General features: G+C 36.3%; 2 protein-coding genes across 5 annotated transcripts; one reads left to right on the forward strand and one right to left on the reverse strand.

Annotated features, from left to right (window-relative positions):
• The first annotated feature begins 370 nt into the window (after positions 1–370).
• ift70 (intraflagellar transport 70) lies at positions 371–8,057 on the forward strand. Of its 4 annotated transcripts, none has more exons than XM_079455800.1 (20): positions 374–576; positions 708–773; positions 1,090–1,299; positions 1,465–1,521; positions 1,980–2,115; positions 2,374–2,478; positions 2,570–2,698; positions 2,991–3,040; positions 4,043–4,195; positions 4,322–4,387; positions 4,520–4,573; positions 4,671–4,736; positions 4,993–5,069; positions 5,269–5,479; positions 5,973–6,020; positions 6,144–6,215; positions 6,392–6,495; positions 6,755–6,833; positions 7,141–7,270; positions 7,469–7,672. In XM_079455800.1, the coding sequence occupies exons 1-20, from the start codon at positions 523–525 to the stop codon at positions 7,603–7,605; spliced, it is 2,004 nt and encodes a 667-aa protein (XP_079311926.1). In that variant the 5' UTR covers positions 374–522; the 3' UTR covers positions 7,606–7,672. The 4 variants fall into 4 exon arrangements, with proteins under 4 accessions (XP_079311928.1, XP_079311926.1, XP_079311929.1 ...); XM_079455801.1 differs by having other exon boundaries at positions 393–576; positions 4,999–5,069; positions 7,469–8,050; XM_079455802.1 differs by lacking the exon at positions 5,973–6,020 and having other exon boundaries at positions 371–576; positions 7,469–8,057.
• cUnh16orf89 (chromosome Un C16orf89 homolog) lies at positions 7,666–10,229 on the reverse strand. Its single transcript, XM_079455804.1, has 8 exons — positions 9,923–10,229; positions 9,547–9,699; positions 9,331–9,481; positions 9,135–9,252; positions 8,908–9,070; positions 8,713–8,817; positions 8,480–8,557; positions 7,666–8,386 (listed from the first exon to the last, which is right to left on the reverse strand). Exons 1-8 carry the CDS (start codon positions 10,089–10,091, stop codon positions 8,283–8,285), a joined length of 1,041 nt encoding a protein of 346 aa, XP_079311930.1. The 5' UTR covers positions 10,092–10,229; the 3' UTR covers positions 7,666–8,282.
• Between the last annotated feature and the right edge of the window lie 211 nt (positions 10,230–10,440).

Consider the following 10,440-nt stretch of genomic DNA (forward strand, 5'->3'; position numbering starts at 1 on the left):
TACCTTTAAAGACATTTTTTTCTAAATGCATCTTACTTTTTGTCTAACTTTAAAGATATAAACAATCATAATGGCTTTTACAACACAATTAGGAAAAAATAAATACCAAAGGTAAAGAAAAGACAACCGTATAACTAGTCTAAATAAACTATTTTTCTCTTTTTATTGATATAATTTGAAGCTTACAATCAATAAACGCATTAAAGCATGGTTAGGGGCCGGATATTAATTTGAGAAAAAAAATATCTCCATAAATGTTAACATTTTATCATTCTTTTTGTTGTTAAAAGGCAAAAACTAGTTATCTAAAAACTAGATAACTAAAAAACTAGTTATTTTGTTAAAAGGCAAAATAACTAGATTAAAAACCAATGACGCATCATCAACACGTCACATCCGTTTCTGGTGTGGTTGCTAAGCGACCCGATGTTTGCGCCTTGTCTCTGTATAGCGGGACGCATCTTTTTACGTTGTTTCATTTATTCCATGGATTAAAATTACACTTGTCATTTGGATACGATCATGCCACTGACAATGGTTAAAGATGGCGAGTATACTGCCACCGTGTACAAAATGGTGAGTTATTAGCTGCACACGCTAACAGGCTAGTTTACATACAGTCGGTCTGTTTGCTGTCTTGCCCTTCTTGCTAAAACAGTTCATTGAGTTTTAGGACTGTTGACTAATGTTTATGACATTGGTTTAAGATCAAAGAGGGGCGATATGGAGACGCGATTCATATTTTGAGCAAAGAACATCAGAAACATGCTAAAGTAAGTAACGTTCATTTTAACTATTTAAATAAATCAATAAACTTTACGTTATTTGTTTATATAATTATTTTGTTATAAGGAAGATAATGCAGCTGTACAAAAAGCCAAAAGGAAGTAAAAGTATTTATTATATTGAATCTAAGGTTTAATTCTTAATTAATTTATAACTAATTTCATTCAATAAATGCCGCAAACTTTGAACTTTTCTAGATTTGTGATAAATGTGGTAAATGTTCATTAAATCACATCTATAGGAACAGATCCTGGATGATAACGTTTCAAAATGTTGCCTATACATTTTGTTTTTTATCTTTAGTCCAGGGCTGCCCTGTCACTCCTCGGCTATTGTTATTATCACATGCAAGACTTCACTAATGCAGCAGATTGCTATGAACAGCTGACACAGCTTCATCCAGAGGTGGAGGACTATAAACTCTATTATGCTCAGTCTCTCTATGGAGCATGTGCCTTCCCAGAGGCCATGAAGGCCACATTCCTATTGGACAGCACAACTAGTCATAGTAAGGTGCGGATGCTATAAAATCTTAAATCTGTTTATCATTTAATATAGTTTACAAAATATCAATGTTTTTGTGCAGTGGACTTTTATTGTTTTTAGCATCCATCGTGTTTAGATAAGGAAGGGTATGTTTTTTAAGTTGAAACGTGATTCTGTCCAATTTCTAAACAGATGATCAAACTGCAAGCTGCTATAAAATATGGAGAGGAGGACTTTTCAGGTGCAAAGGTAACATTCCATTTAATTTCTCAAAGCCTCTATTTTTCCTACTATGGTAGTCAATAGTGCCTCAGAACTGTTTGGTTACAAACTTCCTTCCAAATAGCCTATATATATCTTAAATGTACACAGATTTGGAACAACTTGGGGGTACATAATGCAATAATCTTCTATTTTTTGGGAAGTTTCCCTTTAAAAAGTTTGATTGTGCTTTCTTTAAAATAACAGTTACTTAATATGCCATTTTGTAATCTAATGGAATCATATTCATTTGAAAGTAAAATTGGAATATATTTGAAAAGGAATAAAATGTCCAATACTTTTTGGGACCATTGTATATACATGAAATGTCCGGTACGAGCTCCTAAGTCGTGGCTCATGTGGAAAATGAATCACCCTTTGGCCACAAAGTGCAGCAAGAATGACAATTTATTACATAAATGGAACATTTGGTTTTGTCTCTCCAGACACTGGTGGAGCAGTTGCCACAGGACGACCCCGACTGCGATGTGGATCTTGGGTGTTTGCTTTATAAAGAGGGAGAGTATGAAGAAGCTTGCAAGAAGTTTATGTCGTCTATGAATGTACTGGGCTACCAGCCAGGTGAGCGATTTACAACTAGTTTTGTGTTTGTGGTTTACACGCAGGAGCTAAACAGAACAAAACTGACAAACACACACTCTGGTGTTCCCAAAAATCAAGTAATCTCTTTGCCAGCACTAACAAACTTCACATTGACTCGACCACACTACCTGAGGGTAGTCATTTAGATTTTTGTGGAAATGGATGCGGTGTGTGACCTTTTGACACAGTGGTATGCGTTCTAAATTTGCCTGAGCTGTCTGTTTTTTTTTCTTATAGATTTGGCATACAACATAGCGCTGTGTTACTACAGTTTGAAGCAGTATGCTGCAGCACTCAAGTATATTGCAGAAATTATTGAGCGTGGAATCAGAGAGCATCCGGGTAGGTGTATTTGAAAGTCTTTCGGTGTTGTGGTTGAGTGGCATTTTATTGTCTGGTGAATATCTATCCAATGCAATTCTTATTTCTGTAGAACTTAGTATCGGCATGACAACGGAAGGAATTGATGTAAGGAGTGTTGGAAACACTCTTGTCCTGCACGAAACCGCATTGATTGAAGCCTTTAATCTGAAATCAGCTATTGAATATCAGCTGAAAAACTGTAAGTACAGATAAAAACTGTGATTTTTAATGTTTCACATTGGATTTCTTATCGTCTTGAAGAGAACTCGTCATATTCATATCATATAATGAACCTCAGATCCGTCAAAAGAATCTCTGGCCTCTTAGGACTCAGAATACCATTTGCATTAGGAATGAGGTTACTTGTGTAATTCAGCCCTGGGTGATAAACCACTCCCTTCTGTCTGTCTAGTGTTGCGGTTCCTATTAAAATTCAATAAATGTAACTCATCTCAACAATATTGGCTCCATAATTCTGTATCTTTCTGCAGATGCTGCGGCACAGGAGGCTCTGACTGACATGCCCCCTCGATCGGAAGAGGTACTTGGAAAAGAAACTTTTAAATCACCTTTGGCATTACTTTCAAATATCTTTCCTGGTTACTCTCAATTCAGTTTTGAGCTGTGTTTTTTCCAGAGAAATGTAGAAAACAAAGTATGCAGGATGAGATGGCTGTCATGAGAATTTGTTTGTGATTAGTTATGCTGTGTGATCGGAGGTTGCTCACTCTTGGTGGACTGCGAATCAATGTCATCGGAATGCCAAATTACACACACACTTGCTTAACTTTTATCTAGCATACTGTAACTTTTACATTGACATGCTGTGTGTTGTTACTTGTACAGAAAAGGAAATGAGCATTACATAGCTCAACCACTAGGTATCGTTTTTAAGATCCTTATAAAGTGGGCTCGCTCAAATTCTGAAGTTGGATTTTGCTTTTTTAGTGTTTTTTTGGTGGAAGTTGACTCTCTTTACGCTGGGGATTGTGTTGTGCGAGTTGGTAAGCTCATACCTGCTGGCTGGAATGATGATCGACTGCAGGGACATGTTTCTGTGCTTGTTTGTGCTGGCATCTAGAAGACGTTAATGAGTCCAAACAGTGATCCATCTTACATAAGCACAGTTTCTCCCTGCAGGAAAGGTATTTTTAAACACTGCCTCTGTAGCTTGGACCAGGGTGAGAAATGTACCAGAATTCAGGGTTATACATAAAGTAATATTTACGAAAGGTTTCTTTCTAATGTAAGCCATAATTAAACAGTTACAGTGTACGAATGTATTTACTATTAGTATGTAGATAGGTCACTTTGCACTTCCCATAGAAATAACTAATACAATAACATTTTTGTTTTGAAAAATGCTCACATGAGCATCTGCTGCCCTCTACTGAAATCAAATAGTGGTGATTCAACAATAGATTTGACTTCACACTTTACAGTTCATACATATTATTTAACTTCTTTCTTGATCAATTAAAAGCTGTCAACCCAATAGCTAATGCCCACCAAAATACAACAAATTATTTTGAAATCTATTCAGGAACTGGATCCAGTCACTCTTCACAACCAGGCACTAATGAACATGGACACCAAGCCCACAGAGGGTTTCGAGAAATTTGCTTTCCTACTTCAGCAGAACCCCTTCCCTCCTGTCACATTTGGCAATTTACTATTGCTGTACTGCAAATATGAGGTTAGTGCACTTTAGTGCAAAGTTGTCAAGAAGTCCCCTAAAAAAAGTTCTTAATAAAGAGTTGCATGTCTGAAAGCACAATGCCAATTTCTTGCTAGTTGTTATATTTATTGCTATTTTTGACAGTACTTTGACCTCGCTGCTGATGTTCTGGCTGAAAATGCCCATCTCACCTACAAATTTCTCACACCGGTAAGTAATATTCCAGTTTCAAAACTAACCTCCATACTAACTTGGTTTTCTTGCCGTGAGGCATTTCAAGTAGAAACACATCAGAACTTGCATCAAGACTTTAGGGCTCATGTTTTTTTCTCTTGTTTTTAGTACCTGTTTGAGTTCCTGGATGCCATGATCACATGTCAGACGGCACCTGAGGAGGCAAGCAATCTTTTGCTGAGTTTTATATTGGCAATAACTATGTACTGATGTACAGAGCATTTGTTTCTCAATAATAAAGAGTTTTTATTTTTCATAGGCTTTTCGAAAATTTGACGAAATTGCTGGAAAACTGACTGAACAACTACGCAAGGTTACGAAGCAGGTCTCTGCGTTTACATTTTTTTACAGCACGCATGCACGCACGCACGCATGCCTGTATCTGTTTTTTTGATACAGCAAAATACTTTATAGGTGCATTGTTAATAATAATAATAATAAAGCTATCAAAATATAAAATGTAAATTCTATTCAATGCAGAGCAAATTACAAACTTATTTCTCATGTCTATATAGGGATGCTATGGACATAACTAATTTATTAGCTAGAAACTCTAAAACTACTCCTGTGTTTCCTCTAAGGTGCAGGAAGCAAGACACAACCGAGATGATGACTCCTTAAAGAAATATGTTCAAGACTATGATGAAGTTCTTGAGAGGTAAACATAAGGGTTTTGTTCTAATGTGGAACATACATCCACATACAGTATATCGTGAGTTACCCAACTAAGCAATAGAAACATTTTGTTTAACAGTAGTTGTTGTTCATTTGAGGTTCAGATTGTTGGACATTGTCATCAAAGTCTATCTTTAAATGTGTAATATCTAATGCTTTGTATTTTCTTAAATTCTTTGAAGATACATTCCTGTATTAATGGCTCAGGCCAAAATCTACTGGAACCGTGAGAACTACAGCACGGTGGAGAAGATCTTCCACAAATCGCTGGAGTTCTGCAATGAGCATGACACTTGGAAACTCAATGTTGCCCATGTGCTCTTCATGCAAGATAACAAATATAAAGAAGCCATTGGGTTCTATGAGCCTATTGTTAAAAAGCATTATGAGAATGTAAGTGTAAAATTTCAATATCTTAAATGTTTTCTTTAACTGAATTGTGTTTCAAGCCCATTTATGGACCAGCAGTCCTTAATAAAAGTTTATAGGGAAAAAATAATATGTTGAATTATGTTAAAAAACAATATGTCAAAAACAATGTTCTCATTGCCATATTACTGTAGATAAACAAAAGTATGGATTTGGTGAAGGGCTAGTCTTCAATTACTTTTTGTGCAGTTTATCGTTTACTCATGTGCAATGTACAGTAAATAAGAACGTTTAGGTAAAATAACACAATGGAAGATTTATTTAGTTTCCGGAAGGTGAAGATTTCCCTCTTTCCAGGGGTCTCTGGAAATAATCTTTTTACATGTATTTTATTTACTTTTTGGTGTTCTTTTGACAGCGGCGGGGAAACTCTCTCCGTTAAATACTTTTCTGAAAAATCTGTAGCGAATATCAACATTTAAAATGAAAACATGTTTTTTGCTCTCCTGCTTACTAGCTGGAACAGTGTAACATTCAAGAGTGTCCCTGCAAAACAAAGCCCTCGGTAAAATGACCTGTGACTCTTTGAGTCTTGCGTGCATGGGTTTTTCTGCATGGTGTTTCATTTTGTGTGCCTGATTTTATTAGAATTGTTGCACAGAATTAACAGTCACATCTTGTCACGCAGATCCTTAATGTCAGTGCAATTGTTCTTGCAAACCTGTGCGTGTCATACATCATGACAAGTCAAAACGAAGAGGTAAAACTGTTTTTAAAATAAAATATCCTTATTGTAATATAAATATAATCTTATATACTATAAATGTAATATTAAAATAGCATATGAAACTATAATCTATAAATCACTTGCGATTGAATAGCTGTTCTTTAAGTTAACTGTTATTTTCCTATCGTTGTCTTTGTGTGTTTTTAAAGGCTGAAGAACTGATGAGGAAGATCGAGAAAGAAGAGGAGCAAATCTCTTATGATGACCCAGACAAAAAAATATTTCATTTGTGTATTGTTAATCTTGTAATAGGGTACGCTCATACAACATTACACTTTAAAATGTGTCAATTTGTCCCCACAAGAAAAATACTATTAACAAAAATAAATACTATTAGCATTTATTTTTATGCTATATGTATGGACACTTCCGTAGACAGCTGTCATAGCTACTGCTAAAAGAAAAGAATATAGGAATAAATGGAATATTCTATATCTATTTATTTTACAGACATCTTTTTATACTATACATCACCATGACCCGTATAACTTAAATAATACATATTTTTACAGGACTTTATATTGTGCTAAAGGAAACTACGACTTTGGAATTTCACGTGTCATAAAGAGTTTGGAGCCATACAACAAAAAGGTAATAAAGATTTCATAAACTTTCTGTTAATCTTTCATAGTATTTAGCTCACTTTACACTTTTTTAGTCAGTCCAAAAATATCAGTTGTCTTCACTGTAACCAGCTGCAAAAACAGGGTCACTTAAAGACCTTGGGATTCTTACTGAGATTCTTACTCTCTGGCTTTGGTCTTATTTAACCCTTTTAGATGCTTCAGAACTAAAGATTGATCTTGTATAAAACATAACTTTTAACTTGAATCCCATGTGAAATGTATTGCAGTACACTCCTTGGCATGACACTGACATTGTTTTGTTATGTTTTCAGCTCGGAACAGACACTTGGTTCTACGCTAAACGGTGTTTCCTCTCACTGCTGGAAAACATGGCCAAACACATGATCATGTTGCGGGATTCAGTGGTGCAGGAGTGCATTCAGTTTCTGGAGCACTGTGAATGTAAGTGCTATCCACAACAGGTGCTGTATAACAGGCTTTGATGCTCCGGTATAATGCCATGCAATAAAAACCAATCCAGTGATTCGTTTTTATTCATTCAGCTGGTGATGAAATGCGTGTTTAGAAAGCCGAGATGCTTATTAAATAAACCTGGAGATTCTCCATGGGACTAATTATTCTTTTTACCTTTTCCTCAAGTGTACGGGAAGGATGTGCCTGCAATTATAGAGCAGCCTCTGGAGGAAGATCGTATGCACATCGGCAAGAACACTGTCACATATGAATCACGCCTGATCAAAGCTCTCTTCTATGAAGTCACGGGGTGGAATGAGTGATCCTTGCAGATATGTTAGTATCTGTGTTAGAGCTCCATATATTCAGCACAGACCACAGCCACGGTTTCACTGAAATTTTATTTGATACGTCATTAAAAGACAGCTCTTGTAAATGTAGTATCACATGCCAAAATGAGTTAATGGGGTTTGATGTACAGTGGTTTAAATCTGTACTTTCTAAACTGCTTATTAAAGATAATGCTGTTTCTGGACTGTGGTCAAACATGCATTTTTGAGCATGTTTATATAATAATACACCACCAGGGGTTCCTACCCTCCAAACTTGAAAGTTTAGTTAATGTTCACTGAATATGGGCATTTTAATAATTTATACGAAGCTGTGTTTGCAGTAAATGAAACATGCACCTGTCGATCTCCGTGTATTAAAAACATGTACATACAAAATTGTACAGTTTGGATATAAGAATTACAAAAGGTATGTTACACAACAGAATAGGTTTTCTTTATTTCACGAGACTCTGAGTGGTATTCTATAGTCATTTGTGATTATAATCTGGTTTCTGCTTTTTCATCATTTTTTAGTCCGGCATGGTGTTGTCAATTATACAGTATGAGTGCACCTACTCCTCCTTCACAGTGAATAGAGAGTGAATTCTAAAACTCTTTGTAAAGTGGGAAAACAAAAATGTGACCAAATGTCCCATTAGGAATGGTTTTTAGATTAAGGGTCTCTTGGTTATGTCCTGCTCTGATAGGTAATAGTTGAGAAAACCTCCTAATGCACTGACTGTGACTCCTGTCATATGACTTGAGCAGCCATCTATAAAAAGAAAGTTTAAAATTAGTTTGAGATACTAATAGAAGTAGCAACATTAATTCATTTTTGCACTTCTCAACATGAGTGAACAAGCACCGTTCAGTGTTTTTTCTCTTCTCTTCACCCGTTTGTGAGGTGCATCCAAAAATTCTTCAAAGAGCTGAGCGATGTCATCTGGGGAAAATATATAAAAGTTTAATATCTGGACTCTAAAGAAGTGTTCCGTTTAATGTATTGCTGTTTGGCCTTTATGTTCAAAATAAAATGATTGAGATTGCAGAAAATACTTTTACAATCTCTGTGCGAAATGGGCTATACATTTAACTCACCTTCTTTGCCAAAACAACCCACTTCTTGGTCTTGCCATATTAGAAGGGACTGTAACCATTCCAATTTATAGAAATCTGAGAATCCCACCAAACCACATAAAAGAACTGTAACAAATAAAAACACAACAAATGTCATTTTTTCTCCCATAGACAAATCTGACTCAATCGTCACATATAACTCCAGCATATACTGACTGTTTTCTAAGAAGATGTCTTGCATTTGTCTGGTAAGACCATTCTTGAAACTCTCCTGGTTGCTTTTTATCATGTTTGAGCAGAAGATTCTCTTGTAATGATCCACGGTTATGTTGACGCGAGACAATCTCATATCTCCCTTCAGCATTCTTGAGCACCCTTTCTGAGATGACACAAGTCTCAAACTCAAGACATAAATCACAAAGTTTTATAACACAAGTATTTACCATTGTCCCTATCATGAAGTAGAGGAGCTGGTGGGAAAGCGAATAGTGTGGACAACCAAATTGCGTCATCATATCTCTACAGGACTTAGTCACGATACATGGCGTTCCATTGTCTTTCCTGGTAATAAAACGACACAAATAGCTGCAGTGTTGGTTTGAAATTTTTATTTTGTATTGAATTATACAATATTCATACCATGTTCCTAGTAGGAGGGTCATGCACTTGTCACTCAGCTGCTCATCATAGCACTCCATAGACTTGACTGAATTGTAAGCCAGCGAGGGGTCTGTTGAACTCCATTCTGAAGGCAGGGACCAAAAGGAGCTGTCCAAGATGGGCTCAAACTCTATAGGAGAAAGTGCAGTCGTAATTTAGAGCTTTTTTCAGATTTTATTTCCCGTCGACTATTACCTTTATAGTATTTCGTATCGGTCTCCTGAAGAGCGCTGACAGCAGCAGAAATGCTTTTGTTCAGGGACTTCAGCATGGAAACTGCAGCGGAGCGCTGAGAGAGACTCAGAAAATCTGAGTCCGGCCAAGTGCGCGTCGCCTCCCGCAGCTGCGCTGGATAAAGTCAACAGACAACCATTGATAAATATGGTTATATTTTCGACCCGTCCATAATCGACTAACTTAAATACGAAAAGCGATATATGCAACCTAAGAGGTTTGAAAAATGCTCTCGCCAACATTTAATCGTTCATATTCATAATCCATCCGTAACTCAAAACAAAGTTATAAACAATCTAATTTAAAAATGCATTACATATTAACATGTATGGTTTACCTTGAAGTATGATGTATCCGACAACACCGTCCAGGTTTATATTTCTTCCTTGTTTCTCGAAGTATGTAATTCCCTTTGATAAACTCATAAGGATATTATCAATCACATCTTGCCCTGATAGATTAACCGTGGACGTCAGAATAAGAAGCAGAAAGAATGGATACAACATTTTAAAAGCTTGAGAAATGCAGGGAAATCGTAAATGGTCAAGTCTGTGCGTCTCCCCTTATTTTCCAAGGCGAAGCTGGTTGACATAACAAAGTCATCACGTGGCTCAGGTCCGCTGAGATTCAGGGACCTCTGGGGTATCGCATAGTTTGAATACTTATGCTTTTGTAGTAAACTCAGAGTCATTTGCGCGTAAAACAGACTTTCCATCGGATTCACGAATACTTCGTAAAAGCTAGATTTCGTAGTAAAATATTCGTATGTTAATGAATTCCAACCATTCGTAAACAGGACGCGCATGCTCATTCGCAATTAGCATAATCCCTGCCAATAAATTATAGCTACGCTAA

Source organism: Barbatula barbatula (genome assembly GCF_947034865.1).
Source record: "Barbatula barbatula genome assembly, chromosome: 5".
NCBI classification, from domain to species: Eukaryota; Metazoa; Chordata; class Actinopteri; order Cypriniformes; family Nemacheilidae; genus Barbatula; species Barbatula barbatula.